Below are 16,702 nucleotides of genomic sequence, written 5' to 3' on the forward strand. Positions count from 1 at the left end.
GAGGCACTTTAGAGTAAATTAAACTAGATATCCACAAGCAGAACTGTATATTCCATCTGTTAATTTCGTTCTGGATAAGTAGGTGGTTCAGATTGACAGAATAGGCTATAATGTGAACTGGACCTTTTGCCGTTTAAAAGCCTGGCTGTATGAGACTACCCTTTGAGGGTTTAAAGCAAAAACGGGCACAAAATTAAGTTAATCATCCTCAGCTACACTGTTTGTTTTTCTGTGTAGTTGTTTGTGGCTTACTATCGTAATAAAATTATGTTGTGCTCATGCTAGCTGTCCTGCATTTAGCATTTTCTACCTGCCCTGAAGGATCGAGTGTGGTTTTCGCTAATCTTGTGTGCATTTCCTGCCCATATGTTCGCAGTTGCTGTAATTTCTACAACATTTCAAACATGCTGTATTTATTGTTGTTTTAGTGCGTTATTAACTCTTTGATGTTGATTTGTGTTTGTTCAATGTCAGAGTACCCACTAACCCCAGACACCCCCAAGAGTGAAGCCAGGACGTCCACCAACAATAGCCGTCTGGCCGCTCTGAAGAAACAGGCCGACATCGAGCTCAAAGTGAAACAGGGAGCGGAAAATATGATACAAATGTATTCCAACGGCTCTTCCAAGGTAGTAGCCTGCATTTAGAGAATCTGTGGTGTGTGGGTTGTGTGGTCTAATGTATTTGCTTCTGATAAGAACAGAACAGTCATTTTGATGGACATACATTCTCTGGAAAGAATGGCCAAGATGTTTTCGTTTTGTATGGCTGTTACAAAGTGCAGTTGTAAAAAAATAATGCCCAATTTTAAACAGGTTTACTTAACATTCCCCCTTTTTAATAGTTCTACAACAAACTCACAGCATTAATTGAGCCAATGTTGCAGTGTTGGGCTGTTGTATTGTATTGATGTATTGTATTGTATTGTATTGAATGTATTGATGGAGCCACTGTGTTTACATTTTTCAGTTAAATCAACCTTCAAGTGGCAAACTTGTAACCTCATTCACACTAGTATTTTTACCAAAAGAAGAAAAATTGGGTTTAAGCCTGTGTTTCTCAGTAGGAAATATGTTTATATTTCCAAAAATGTCTTTTTCCATCAATTGTAATAATCCATTGAGGTTTTTGTATGCACAAGGAGTCTGACACCAGCCAGTATGCTCTACACAGAGACCTGATCTCACCATCACCGAAGTCCATCTGGGATTACATGAAGAAAAAGCAAAAACTGAGACGGATACATTGCCGCAGTTCTTCTGGATTTAGTCTAAGACACTTTAAGAAACCTTCCTGCAAAGATACCTGATAAAACTATGTGCAAGTGTAGCTAGGGGAAAAAATGCAAAGGGTGGCCACGCCAAATATAGATTTGATTTAGTTAATATAAGTTAATTGATCCAATTTATTTATGACATTATTTTAGAGCATTTTCACACAAGTGCCTAAAACTTTTTTCAGTACTGTAGCTTTGCAGGTAGGCTTCTTCAAACATCTTAGAGCAGTTCTTTTCTCATTTCTTTCTGTTCCTTCATGTAATCACAGACAGACTCGATAATGGCGAGATCAGATTTCCTTGTAGAGCATACCGGCTGTAGTTAGACTCCTTGTGCATTTAAAAAATCTAACAGATTATTGAGATTAATGGCAAAAAAGATATAATTAACTTTCTTAATACTAATGTGCCTAAGACTTTTGTACAGTACTGTATAAATACACTTCAGGTCTAAATTACACTAAATACTGTACTTCGCTCTTACTCACAGAGAAGATAAACCGTTTGATCTCTTAAAGATCTTGTGAGAGATTCATCCCAAGAAATGAAAACAGATGCTAGCAAACATGTTCTCTAAAATTAGATGAAATCTCCTTTCCTTTTTCCAAAAGAGGTAAAGGAAGCCAGACCAGACTCATTTATACACATATGCCAATGTCATGGTAGTAACCCCCTAGGGTGCAGCTGACATTGAGAACTGGAATAGAACAGTTCAGTTATGTTTCTCCACCCTCCCCCTTAGGAAATAAGTGCTGGTTACTGTACATGTAGTGTGTTTCATTACATACATGTAGTATCAGCAGAATCCATGGTTTGGTTTGGCTTTGGTCTGGAGTGTCTGACCCTCCTTTCCTCCCTTTTATCAAGAACAGTTAATTAAAGAGGCTCTATGGCTAAAATTATCATCTTGGACTCACAAAGGAGTTGTTAAATCAGCACAGTCTTTGTGGGGGAAATATATGGAGTGATAAACACAGGGAGACAGAACAAGGGAGTCTGACTCATTTCCAGATGTATGAACAGTTTAGTACCCTACAAAAAGCTGTCACGAAAACATGCTCAGCACTGCGGCACATGACTTCATTTGACTCGCACTGATTAAGAGATACTCCTACGTTTCTCTTGGCCTGCAAATGCTCAAGAACTTTTGAAGTCATTTTTACGCCACCTCTGGCAACAAATCGAATTGCGCAAACAAAACTCCAACTTTTAATGCTGGGCCATACGGGTAACACTGTCCTAAACTCATACCATTGGTCAAGCTAATATTAGGCCCTGAAAAAAATGACACATTAACCGGTATGTGGGTTTTGTCTGGTCAGTCAAAATTAAGTGGTGAGTCCTGCATGCAGGTTTCCAGCTGCTTTAGACATCCGGAGGAAAGGCCTCTACGGTAACGTCAGCCTTACAGGAAGTTCAGTCCATAGAGACTCACATTCACTAGATTTGAATGCTTGGTGTGACAAGGAAACATCCCTTGGCACTTCAGATAAACGGCAAGGTTTTCATTTGTTGGTTTTACTTTAGTAACTTTTAAATCATAAAAGTAAGAAATACTAAGGATATGAATTAAGAATAAGGTATGAGAGGTCATGCTTCAACTATGATTATATGCACAATACAGCATGGCCTCAGATACTTTTTTTTATTAAACAGTTAATACATAATACAAACATTCAGGACACACATTTTTCTTAAAACATTTTTTCAGATGTCCAAATTGACAGGTGTTTAAGAATATGTTTAAGAGGATTTTCTAGGGCGCCTCAAAAGGTGTCTGAGGTGCAGTTTACACGTCACTGTTTTCAACTAAAAACTGAAAACTTTTTATGCATTTTGGCTGTTCATTTACACGACAACAGCCTAATGGAGGCCTGAAAACGCAAACTTTTGAAAATGCGCTTTAAAGTGCAAGGTTTTGAAAATGATAAAGCTATCATCTCTGTGTAAACCATAAAAATGTGTGGATTTGTGAAAATGGTGACGTCATTCGCATTCGTATTACGTGTTCAGTCTAAATGCACGTAGTGTTTTTTGCTAAGTCACATCGCCAACTACTGGCCTGGTGTGAAAAATACAGTGTTTTTATTTGTTTTCGCTTATCTGTTTGAATGGGCATTATTTGACATTGTTGTCTGAATAGAAATTGTATATCTCCTTTTATATTCATATTTGAAGGTTTTCAAACTATATGGTTCTGTATATTTGTGCATATTTTATTCCTCCTTTTTTTTCTGAACTCCTTTTATTTTTCTGCTGTGGCTACATCTGTAGGACCGCAAACTGCTCGCAGCAGCTCAGCAAATGCTTCAAGACAGCAAGACAAAGATAGAGTTCATTAGAATGCAGATCCTTAAAGCCAGCCAGACCAGTGAGATGAACTATGAGAACAATGATGGTATGTGCTATAGCTGATATCCTCTATAATTTATATATATTATTTACACTTTAAATGGGCAGAAGTGTGTTAAAAAGTCATAAATCTGATGTTGGCAGTAACTTCAAGCAAGCCTATCATCAGTCCCCTGGACCTGAGGATAGAAGAGCTACGACATCACTTCCGGATAGAGTCTGCTGTGGCAGAGGGTGCCAAAAACGTGATGAAACTGCTTGGAACAGGGAAGGTGACGGAGAAGAAAGCTCATTCAGAGGTTGGCTTCATTTCTAAATCATTGTTTTTAAAGTTGCTTCTCATTGATTGATCGTTTTCTTGTGCTTATATAAACACTTTCATTTCTGTATCCATTTAATCCAGTTATTAATTTAACTAGATACTTTTAATAGCCTGCATTACCTCAAGGTCCAAATTTTTACAGCCTTTCTCACTTTACACAGGATGGTTAAATATTTTTAGAACTGGCATGAATTTGTTTAACTCATGTGTGTGTAATACTCTGTCACTTTCCTACCTATTAGAAGGTGAATTTGCATAGTATTTTTTTTTTTTTTTGGAATACAACCAGGGTTCTAAATTAACTTTTTTGATCACCAGCCAATGTGGCTGGAACTTTCTAAAGTTACCAGCCAATCAGAATTTCCACTAGCCAATTTTTTCCGGTGAAAATAAGAGAAATTATGAGTGACACTGAATGCATTTGATCATTTTATTAACATTGTTGGCATGAAAAACACATATAAAGTACAATTCAACAGTATAAAGTGCAAACATTTCATTTTAAGTTTGGGATCTATCTATCAGGGATGTGCACGAATATTCAAATTTTCGATCTGTAATTATTATTCAAAAAATAAAATACTATTCAAAAAAAAAAAAGTTCTTACATTTTTTTCACAGTTATAATTATATGCGCTGGGTGGAGCGTGTTTAACAAGTGGATTGTATTTGATTACATAATGTCATTGTCTGCCTCGCGAGGTTTGGAAATACTTAGATGGAAATGATAGCCTATTACAAAATGGAATTACTTTTAATCAATTATTAATTAAACTGAGTTATCATAATATCACCACCACAATATATATGAAAAATGAGAAATCACATGAAATCCAAAGAAACACCAGTCGACTGAGGAAGCAGCTGTCCATCACAGCATTAACGACTGCAAGTCAGCAGCTGTACTTTAAATGCTTTTGCTGTTTATATTTTTTGTTTACACATATTGTTTAATGTTTTCAACTAAAAGAAAACCTTAAGATATATAGTAAGCTTGTTGTGTATATTGACTAATGTATAAGCTTGTTCAGAAATAATGACAAAAACCTTAAACTTAAAAAAATAACGTATATCTCGTTAAACGACGTTTAAATATAAACCCAGCAGTCTGTCCCAACCACTGCCGCATTTAGTTTAATCTTAACTTTTTACTTTACTTTACTAACTTAACTCCCTCCTCTTTCAGTCTATGCTCCCTGCTCTGGCTCCGTTCGTTCTTCATCTTCCTTGTGTTTTCTGGTGGACAACAACATGTTCGTTTCCATGATCATTTATCGCGCTGGTTTCACTGCAAACTGCGCACAGCCAATGGGCGTTTGAAACGTCATCACGTAGCATTACGGCACAGTGTTCATGGGAAATGTAGGAAGTACTGCCAGGGGATAAATGACCGAGAACAGAGCCTTATGCATCACCGGCCAAACTAGCTAGTAAGTTTTTATTAACACCCACCAAAATGAATTTTAACCCGCATTTGGCGGGTGTTAATTTAGAACCCTGAATACAACCCATAACATGTAGACAGCCTTACAAGAAAAGTAATGTTAGCGTAGCATGATAGTGGTCAATCAGAAATTGAATCCTAGCCATATCTACTGAATCATTGTGTATATTTGGGATTAATATACAGTACATATTATTCAGGTTGTTGATTATTGCGTTTGCTCAACTGGCTTAGCAATGTGAAAATCATGGGTTAATTTTAGGGCTGGAGTTTTTGAAAAAACTGATTGCAATATTGTTTCAGAAGATTTATTTATTTTTTGCAATTAATTATATTTTCTTTGCCGATGCACCCCCAACAAAATCATCCCATTAATTCTAGAATTATTCATTCTTTTTAAATAGAGCATTCTCTAAATTCATTCTTTTTAAATATTAAAAAATATCAGCCATACAAGACAAGATCATGGACAGATGAAACACAAAAAAATAGCTTTTTGGCAGCAAACACTTAAGATGGGTTTGGTGCACACAGGGATAAAAATGTTTAAAATGAAATACTCTGCTGTATCTTTAATGCTGTGGGCCTAATTTTCTGCCAGAGGTCCTAGACATCTTGTTCAGATACATGGCATCATGGTTTCGATCAAATACCAACAGATAAAAAAATCAAAACCTGACTGCCTGTGCTAGAAATCTTATAACGTGCCATGTTAATCTGACCAGCACTGTATATGTATTGCACTATTTGAAAAGAATGAATAATTCTATTATTAATGGTATGATTTTGTTGGGGGTGCATAGGCAAAGAAAATATAAATAATTGCAAAAAGAAGAGGGAAAACAATTTACTCTCAAGAGTAAATAGTTATTTTATTGTAATTATTTAATTAAAAAAATGAACATTTAGTATATTGTAATAATACCAGTGTAACTGTAAAATAAAATGAGTATTAAAAATAAAAATGCAATTTTCTAGAAGTCCCCTCATGCCAGAAGCATATTTTGATGGGACTGATAGATAGAACTTTTTTTCCCCCTTTTTTTTCAGCTTGACTCTAATGAAAAGATTGTTTTAATGAAGACCAGATCTATTTTTAAACTTTATCTAAGATCTCATCTAAGATAGGTTCAAAAACCTATTTTAATTGTTCCTTTTTAATCATTTTCACGCTTGAATATAGCCGGGGTAGCTTGCACGGTGTTAAACAAATAAACAAACAATTTTATAGCACAACTATAATATTACAATACCAATATTTATATAATTTCTTCCTTTTCAAATGTAAACCATCAAGTTTTTATTTTCAAGTTTTTATTTAACAGGTTTATTAATGCTTCTCATTCCCGTTACGTTCACAAATATATGTTTTAAGTGACTAACAGCACTTAAGAGTTCATATGAAGCAGTATTAACTGCAAAATATCCAATATAGGGTGATTATATCCAAAGTTTACCCATACTGATAAATAGCAAGATCACTAATATTGGGCCATAACTGATTTGGTACCAATATATTGTTCATTCCTATACACAATAATAACTTCATTTAAGCAAATAATTTACACATAGAAAAATTAATTAAAAAAAACAAACTTCTGTAACAATTTCTGGTACACGTTCGTTTTCACAGAGAAATTTGAATCCTGAACTTCCACAAGGTAGTGAAGAGTTTGTGTTCAACTGTGGCATACGTCCAGACTCTATCCCATAGATTTACCATGCAGTTTTCCACTCACATTGCCAATGTTACGCACATAAAACTGTTTATCTTTGTGACAGGTTCTAAATCTGGTTTGTCTTTCAAAGGTCTTTGGAGGTTTTGTTGACTGCATTTAAAGTGCGTGTATTTATGTCTCAATGCATTTATAAAAGCTGTCTAACTTTGTCTTGCAGGCTCAAGCCCGCTTGAATGAGTCCAGTCAGAAGCTAGACTTGCTGAAGTTCTCTCTGGAGCAGAGACTCAGTGAGTTGCCCAAAAATCACCCCAAGGGCAATCTGATTATGGAGGAGTTAGCCATGGTGTCCTCCCCACCTCTCAGCCCCCGCCAAAGCATCATGTCCACCAGCAACCAGTACAGCACTGTGGCCAAACCTGCTGCTCTGACCGGTAACAAAACACATTTCATACAGTCACATGGTACTCAAGGTGTTTTGAACTCTGTTGTTATTTACTGGTCCCATTATAGCTTGGTTTTAACGATGGCAGCTTGTAATACTTCAAAAGTTTAAAAAAGGGCTTGTAAAAGTTATCCTTCTAGGCTTTAATTCAAATAAAGATATGGTTCAGATATGGTCAATGGAAGCTCACAAGTGCTTGCTTGTCATATGAGAACAATGAGGCTTGTTGTCACACATCAAGCAAGTGTACGTTTGAGCAGCCGTTGACCATATTTAATGTAGCTACTCCATGTGTGTCCGTTGATAAATTATTATATGTGAATAAAAGCCTAAAGGAAATCTGTTTATCACATTAGACAATCTTGATTATAGTTTATATTCTTTACTTTTCCTTCTGTGTTCAGTTGAATTTTTGTCTCCGTTAGAATGCATTGTTTCAATTTATAGTCTTGTTCTCTGCAAATATTCGCTCCACGTGTAAATTGGCCCTTTAGTCCTTTATCACAACACATGGTACTGTACTTTCAACTCTGTTTGAGAGGGGGAACAGCTGTCTGGGTATAGGCATGTAGGAACTACACTAGACTTTTCGCACAGTGTCCACACACTCGGCCCCCTCCCCCACCCTTGGCTTTATCACACACAACTTTGACCTTCATTCTAAATGAGAACGAGAGAGCTTACGATACCATTATAGACTTGTACCATGTAGTGCTTTCCATATAAGGCTCTGTAACTACTGCATGTGTCTTGAAATAGACATTTGTAATTGTTTGCACACTTATAATCTTGTGTTAATCAGAATAGATGTTTGGTGATTTACATCTCAAGATCATACAGCGTTTTTGGCTCTGAGTAGGGTTTCTGTTGTAAATCCGCAGGCACATTAGACGTGAGGCTCATGGGCTGTCAGGACCTCCTGGAGAACGTCCCGGGTCGCTCAAAGACAGCAGCTGTTCCTCTACCAGGCTGGAGCCCCAGTGAGGCACGCTCCTCATTTATGAGCCGAGGAAACAAGAACAAATCTGGCAGCACCCGAACCCTCTCCAAGTCTGATGATCTGTCCAGTTGAGTGGCTTTGTGTTTGTTTTAAATGCCCTTTGAAAATCCAAGTTAAGATTATTCCTAAGGAACTTGCATTGCCATTGTGCTTCACCATTTCAAATCGAGTAACCAATGTAAATTACACTACATTCACACACGTACAGTCTGCTTTTAGGAAACTACAAACTAAGGCTCTGCAATTTGACATTATTTCATCTTCAGTCATTGTCTCCCCATCAAAATGACTTTTATTCTATAAAGTTATTTGGAAAATAAGAGACTTGTTCTGACCAGTATTTTTTTCTTATTTATCTATGATGCATTTAATTGATTAAACATGACAGTAAAGTCACTAATAATGTTTTAATTATTAAGCTGCACAACTGTTTTCAACTGTGATAATATAAAAATAAATGTTTCTTGAGCAGCAAATCAGCATATTAGAATGATTTCTGAAGGATCATTGCGTCACTGAAGACTGGAGTAATGATGCTGAAAGTTTAGCTTTGAAATCATAGGATTACAATACATTTAAGAAGATATTAAAATAGAAAACAATTTAATTTTGCAATATTTCACAATAATGTTTTTACTGTAATTTGGTCAAATAAATGCAGCCTTTGTTTTCTTTCAAAACCATTAAAAAAATCTTGACAGTCCCAAACTTTTGAATGGTTAAAAAAATGAATTTATTTGATAACTTTTTTTTTTACATTTAATTCAAATGCTACTGATTCATTACATGATTTGCAGATTAATTAAATCACAAGTAATTTAATATCAATATTTGATTCGATAATCTCCCTGTAAATTCAAAGTCATTTAAATCGAGTTTGTCCAAAAAAGGCAGTTACACAAGATCTGTTCTTGTATTCCATGTGTATTTTTTTTATCATGTGCAGACTGACGTCGTTAAAGCATATTTTTATTTTTATTTTCATCACAGTATTTTATGAATCACATTAAATCAATGTTTTAAATACACCTCTCTTATGAATACATTCATGCCTCTGTTAAAGACAAATAATTTAAGAGGTATTTTGTGCGTTATGGCAGATGAAATCAGTGCCGTTCTGAAGCTGGACAACACAGTTGTGGGACAGACCCATTGGAAGCCAGTCAGCAACCAATCTTGGGACCAGAAGTTCACACTGGAACTTGACCGGGTAATGCATGAGAAATTGCATAAAAGTCAGTTGCACAGTTGACAAACCACAGTCTTATCCCATAATCCCCTCAACACATGAGTCGATGGGCGCACATATGCACACATGCACACCATTCCAGCCTCTCTCAATTAACTTTGGAAATGTTAATCCCAGATTTAACCCAGTTCTTATGGAAACTCTGAAAAGGCGGATCAGAAGTCATCACTCGTAATCTCTTAATTCTAACATATATAAATGTTCCCTTTCTGAAATATATTTATTATTGAGTCACACTGTTCCATAATGACAAACAGTAAAAGTAAGCTGAAGTTTGCTTATATTCACAATCAACATTAGTTCCCTATTTGTATCTTTATAATGTATCTCCGTTCCTCCACATTAAGAAATTGGTTGATTTCAGGCACTTTTTTTATTTTATTTTTTATGGAATTGCACAGGTTTCTTCTTGACATCTCCCAAAATAAGTGTAAATTAAATTACTCCTTTGGGAAGATATTGAAAATAATTAATAGTAAGACTGATTTGGTGGCTTACTACTTGCTATGTTATTGTTTTCTATTTATATTTAAGGGATTGATTATTGAATGAACTTACACATACATGTCTGTGTGTGTTTTGACTTGCTTTTGAATGTGTGACGGCATAATCTTTTAATCTCATGGCAGGCAACGAGAGAACTCTAATCAGTAGTTGTGCTATGGCAGACAGACTCTGAAAAGACCTGTAAAAGGCCTGTAAATGTCAAATCTTTGGCGGTGAACTGTAGTAATACTCATAACTGGTGCATGCTGGGTTAAGCTTTACTCTTGCTCATACTACAGATTCATGCTCACAGCATAAACAGTGAGGTGTTAGGCCCTTAAAATTCAACTTTTGTACTGTGGACATTAATGATTCGCCTCCCATAACTTTCTAGCAACCACATAGCAATGCCCTTGCAACCATGCACAACACTGCAATGAAACTAGTTTCATTAGTAGTTTTAGCCTAAATGCATTTATGTACACTACCGTTCAATAGTTTAGGGTTGGTAAGTCTCTTGTTCACCAAGGCTGTATTTATTTGATTTTAAAAAAACACAGTGATATTATAAAATTTTACAATTTAAAATAACCTTTTTCTTTTTTTTAAATGTAATTTATTCCTGTATGATTGCAAAGCAATTGCAATTTTTAATAAGCCATTACTTCAGTTTTCAGTGTCATTTTAATATGCTGGTTTGGTGGGTTAAGAATAATTTATAACAGTTGAAAACGTTTGTGCTGCTTAATATTTGTGCTGAATAGAAAGTACACATTTTTGTAATGAATAACAATGTGAAAGTCTTGACTGTCTCCACTATTTTAATTTGTCATTGCTGAATAAAAGTATTCATGTCTTTAAAAAAAAAGTGTATGCAGTGTGTATATGCTTAATATCAGATATTAAATTATTTCTCTGTTTGGCCTTTAGTCTCGTGAACTGGAGATAGCTGTGTATTGGAGAGACTGGCGCTCACTGTGTGCTGTTAAGTTTTTACGTCTAGAGGACTTCCTGGACAACCAGCGTCATGGCATGTGCCTCTACCTGGAACCACAAGGAACACTGTTTGCTGAGGTAATTAATTTTTTTCACTACACACAGACATGTAATACACAAATTTGATGGCCTTGTTGTGGATATTTTGGAGATTATCTCTCCCTCTTTGGACACAGGTTACATTTTTTAACCCAGTTATTGAGAGGCGACCTAAACTACAAAGGCAAAAGAAAATCTTCTCCAAACAGCAAGGTAAGATTATGAAGTGGCAAATATGCCTCAGTGTTGAGAATGGTTGACATGTTCACTCAAACAGATTAGATTAAGCAGCCTACTCTTAACACAGTTCTGTGGTTCAATATTGCCCTGCTGCAGGACCAGTGTTTGCATGAAGTCAGAATGAACTTTGACCTTCTTTTTGAACTCACTTGAACAATGCATTTACAAAAAGGTTGAATAGCTGGTTTAAGCTGTGTTCCAAAATCTCATGAACTGTCTGTCTACTGCCTACAGCTGCCTTCTAAGAAAGCACTTATCCATCATGGATCCTTATAAAGGATCAATTTGGAACTGGCAGCTTAACCTATAGGTGTCACACAAATAGTGCTCTGCAGGAGACTCAAGTTTTCAGTTAGCATGCTGCTAAGCTAACAGTCTATTCACACCAACTCAAATGTTCGGAACGTAATTTTGGTCCATTAGCTGTTTAAACCAATGCATAAAAAACTTAAGACAGGCTGAATGAACATGTAAAATCACTCTCTGATATTGTGGCACTTGTAGACAAGCAGAAATACCCTGGTTACTCTGGTAGAAAAAGAGTTGCACAACTTTGTTTACATGTTTTCAGACAGCTGTTCAGATTTTAGTATTTGGTATGGTGTTTATAAAAAAAATCCAATTGTACATAGACGAGAGACGGTTCCGGATTCTTCTGCTATTCACGGTCTCTTAGCAAAACACTGTTCGTAAGCAGCACCAAATTGTACTTTTATGTAACCTCAGCTACTCTGGGCATGTGAATCTTATATCTTATTTGGTGGCCAGCTTCATTCAAAATGCAATAGAAAAGATATTAGAACACCTCTCTGTAAATACATACATAAATAACACTTTTTTTAATACTATTTGAAGGAGACATGCTATTTTGTCTCAGTGTAGCTAAAATTAGGTATCTTGGGGTGTTGACTCTTGGCAGGTTTGGTTTGATTAAAATGAACTCTTGTGCGATTGCTCTGTTAGAGACCCCTGAAAAGGTGGGCCTTGGTCCACTTCCAAATGAACTCTAAAGCAGTTCGACTGAAATATGAATGCAACACAGACCAAAGACATCTAAACGAACCAAAAACATGACGTGATGTCACCCTAAAAAGCACAGAATCCTCAAGCATGCCTGGTTTGTCTCGACATAGTCGCGATGTTGCCCAATTACAGTTCAGTACAGGCATTGGAAACGCCGTCGTCTTGCAGCAGATCTTGTTTGTGTGCGCAACAGAGGAATACCTGACTCTTTCAACTCCTTTACATATTTTCTAAGCTCTTTGTTAGCTCTCAGCTGGTAAAATACTATATGTACTGGGCACACATATAATGAGCATCACAGCATTGTTTTGTTTTTTAATCTTTAGGTTCGGTGTGAAAAATGCCAGTGAAAACTGAGCGAACCAGGACTAAATGTATAATTTTCTTTTTTGTTCCAGACCAAAAGAACCAACAAGTGTGAACACACCCTTAGTTGTATAAACCATACTAGAAAACATGTCTACAATGCTTTAAAATATTAAAGTAGCGCACTAGATTTTTGGAAAATAATGTTATCTGCTGCTCAGAAGTTTCATCATATCATAGATAAACCCTTTTCCTCTTAGGTAAAACGTTCCCACGTGCCCCTCAGATGAACATTAACATCGCCACCTGGGGCAGGTTGGTGAGAAGAGCCATTCCGTCAATCAATAACTCCTTCAGTCCTCAGGCGGCTGATCTGGGCTCAGCATTTAGCCCTGAAATGGCACCCATCGGCCACCCCGACGCCGACTCCCTACTCAGGTGCATATGTGTACAAATTCATTCCATCTCACCCACACAGACTAATTTCCTAAAAGAGCATCAGTAGCGGAAAGCCCTCAAATTATTCTGCAGTCTTTGATAAACAATGACTAATCTGTCTGGAAACATAATTTGTGCTCTATATTTAGATAATGAGATGACTTAACATTCCTGGTCTGTATCGCAGTTTATGCATTCCATAATGTTACTATTGCTATGTGGTAACTTTTATGATTTGTCTTCTCTTCATCAGCGACCCCACTGTGACCAAATTAGACTTTGACAAAGCAGCCACTCCTCCCTCAAAACGGCACTCCATTGAAGTGGAGATAGAGGAAACAGCACTACCGGATAAGATCCCAGATAGAAAAGAGGTGCAGGTAAAGGAGGGGTTGTATTAAAGGGATAGTTTAACCAAAACATATGTGAAATATGTTGTCATTTACTCAACTTCATGTCCATCCAAACCCATCTGACTTTATTTGTTCTTCGGGACACAAAAGGAAAATTTTCAGCAAAATGTTGATACCTCTCTTTTCCATACAATGAAAGTGGAGGATGATCACTGAATGTCAAGCCCTCAAAATGACCAAAAGCTCCATTAATGTAGTTCATACAACTTTTAAGTAATATGATTGCTTTGGGTAAAGAAAAGAAATTTAACTCAATATTATTCACTGATAATTTTCACCTCCGCTCTCAAATCTCATTGACCTTCTTGTATATTTAAATATAGCATGCCAAGTCATGTGAATGAAGAAAATGAAGACTTTTTTTCCTTGCAAAAAGCTATCATATGGCATATGTTTATTGTCATTTATGGGCTTGACTGCCCCTGTTGTAAGGAAAAGAACAGCGTGAACATCCTGCCCAACATGCTGTTCTGTGTTTGATGGGCAAAAGTCAGTGATCTGTTTGGAACAAAATGATTCATCTGTTTGGAACAAAATGATGACGAGTAAACAATGACAAAATCTTCATTTTTGGTAGAACTGTCCCTTAAGGAGAGTTCTTTTGCAAAGGTTTAGAATGACTCGTAAGTGCCTCTTGCCTACAGGATGCCCTAGCGACCTTTGACTTCCTGAACAACACAGTAGCTAAACCAGATTATGACAGTCTGGTTGAAAATGAGCAGCCTGACCTGGAACTTACTGCACTTCAAAGAAAAACTGAAATAAGGTATTCTGTTCCCCATTTCCTGATGACATCATGGCTACATATAAACACATGCATTCATTAACTGTAGTCAAATGCTCAAAGTGTATGTTCATGCTTTTAGGGAAGAAGAGGATGTTCAATTCAGTTTGAAGGACTTCAAATGTATAGCTGTACTGGGGCGTGGCCACTTTGGAAAGGTAAACGTTGTGCTTTCACATGTGCAATAAGGAGAGCTCTGTAAAATTTGCAAATGTGCCATAAATTCACAGTACATCAACCATTTGTATTTGGTAATTGTGTAATGTATTGTAGATTATCTCTACACACCACCAGTTTGTGATTTCTGCAGGAGATAGTTTCATTATCTCATCTTTTTAATTGTTCAACAGGTTTTACTTGCTGAGTACAAGACCACTGGAGAAATGTTTGCTATTAAAGCTTTGAAAAAAGGTGACATTGTTGCAAGGGATGAAGTGGACAGGTAAAGGCTATGCATGTGTGTTTAAGTGGCTTATAACTTATACGTATAACTTCATGTACTTGAAGATGCTTGTAAGCATTAGTAGAGACATCAGTAACCGATACAGTGGGGACTATTCTGCTCCTGTTTTACTTCCTGTTATTAAAGGCAAAAAGAGTCAGAGCTGTACTCTAGACATGTTGGAACCACAGAGCATGGTGTTCTTATAGTTTTTGTCTTTTGACAAACTGTCCCTTTTGAATTGTCTATTTCTACGGAGCCCCTAATGTGTCATTTTGATGGAAAAAATATATTTCATTGCTTTTGCATTCTTTCGAGAAACTTTGATTTTGCTAGCAAAACTTTTTGCGTTCGCTCAAGAAACTTAGCGTTTGCTAGCAAAGAACTCTAAAGTTTTCGGAGTGAACACAAAGTTTCTCTGCGGAACTTCTGTCCATCTCATATTTTTTCCCATTCAATGTTCCTTTGGGGCTCCACAAAATTTAGCTTGTCATATTCATTAATTTTAGTCTGCATTTACTTTGTCTTAAATATCATAAGTTCATGTAAATTTTAGTGGACATTTTAGTTGATATGCAGAATTGTGAAAAAAGTGCAGACTTTTTTCTGGGGGGGGGGGGGGGGTTGTGCGAAAATGGCTTTAATGTTACTCTACACATTTGCTTCATTTAGTATATGCAGATCCCTGATTATGCAAATTATCCCTGCCTCCACTCACTCACACCAGCTCAAAATACCTGTTCCACTCGGCCAACTTTACTGTAGTAAACGCTACATGATGGTATCGCTCTTTACAACGCGAGACACATAACGGTGATTAATATTAGTCTTTTGCTTGACTACATTATAAAACGGCTACTAATGTGTTGTTAATATTACACAAACTATGTGGTCAATACAGCTGCCTTCTAAAAATCAGCATCCTTAGAAACGCTTTGAACAACATAGATAGTCAGTGGAGAAAGGCACATAGTTCATCATAGCATCGTAATATACATCATATACATAATTCATCCTCTTTATTGTGTAATATACTCAAATTTTCATATCAACAGAAACATATACCAGTATAACCTGGCTTCTCTTGAGACTCCACTACTTCACGGCAAAGTTAATGATATGCTAAAGCTCGATTGCATGTTGATGGGATTGGTTACAAGGTATTTTGTGACGTAAGAGACACCGGCAATTTTTCAAACTGCGTTTTGTGTTTCTGCGCAGTCTTTGGTTCAATGGAGTTTTAAAAAGAAAATAATGTGGTGTTGACTTATGAATTTGCACATGGTTTATCTTAAAGCATATTAATAACACCATGGACATATTAACAACATTAAAAACTTGATTTTCACCACAGGGGGGTCTTTTAAAATGCATTTGTTACACTGTAGGACCATTTAATAAAGTTGACAATCTTTAATATAGCACCTAAAGTATGTATGCCTATGTTAACCAGAAATGTTAAAAGTATTGGACATTCTTCATTAACTATCCATTTATACTAACTATTAATATCTATCCACAGCCTCATGTGTGAGAAGAGGATCTTTGAGACTGTGAACAGTGTTCGGCATCCATTCCTGGTGAACCTCTTCGCTTGTTTCCAGACCAAGGAGCATGTGTGTTTCGTCATGGAGTATGCAGCAGGAGGAGACCTGATGATGCACATTCATGCAGACGTGTTCTCTGAACCTCGTGCTGTGTGAGTGACTGAATTTACCATTGCTGCTGTCACTTTGACATGATCATTTCTTACTTAAAATGCTAAAAGTTG

The 16,702-nt window shown here is 36.5% G+C and overlaps 1 protein-coding gene across 2 annotated transcripts in view; it reads left to right on the forward strand.

The window, feature by feature from the left end:
• The window catches only part of pkn2b (protein kinase N2b), a 59,281-nt gene that overhangs the window by 36,443 nt on the left and 6,136 nt on the right, over positions 1-16,702 (forward strand). The window contains exons 3-16 of one of the 2 annotated variants that reach the window (XM_077198882.1): positions 475-629; positions 3,551-3,674; positions 3,773-3,927; positions 7,291-7,504; positions 8,397-8,582; positions 9,616-9,725; positions 11,181-11,324; positions 11,423-11,498; positions 13,115-13,292; positions 13,546-13,672; positions 14,350-14,471; positions 14,572-14,647; positions 14,840-14,931; positions 16,454-16,630. In XM_077198882.1, coding sequence (XP_077054997.1) covers positions 475-629; positions 3,551-3,674; positions 3,773-3,927; positions 7,291-7,504; positions 8,397-8,582; positions 9,616-9,725; positions 11,181-11,324; positions 11,423-11,498; positions 13,115-13,292; positions 13,546-13,672; positions 14,350-14,471; positions 14,572-14,647; positions 14,840-14,931; positions 16,454-16,630 — 1,936 coding nt within the window. Of the gene's footprint in view, positions 1-474; positions 630-3,550; positions 3,682-3,772; positions 3,928-7,290; positions 7,505-8,396; positions 8,583-9,615; positions 9,726-11,180; positions 11,325-11,422; positions 11,499-13,114; positions 13,293-13,545; positions 13,673-14,349; positions 14,472-14,571; positions 14,648-14,839; positions 14,932-16,453; positions 16,631-16,702 lie in introns of both variants that reach the window. The other variant, XM_077198880.1, reaches the window with a different exon arrangement.

This window comes from Siphateles boraxobius, unplaced genomic scaffold (assembly GCF_051911475.1).
Source record: "Siphateles boraxobius isolate OS27281-9 unplaced genomic scaffold, OSU_SipBor_1 41, whole genome shotgun sequence".
In the NCBI taxonomy this organism is placed as follows: Eukaryota; Metazoa; Chordata; class Actinopteri; order Cypriniformes; family Leuciscidae; genus Siphateles; species Siphateles boraxobius.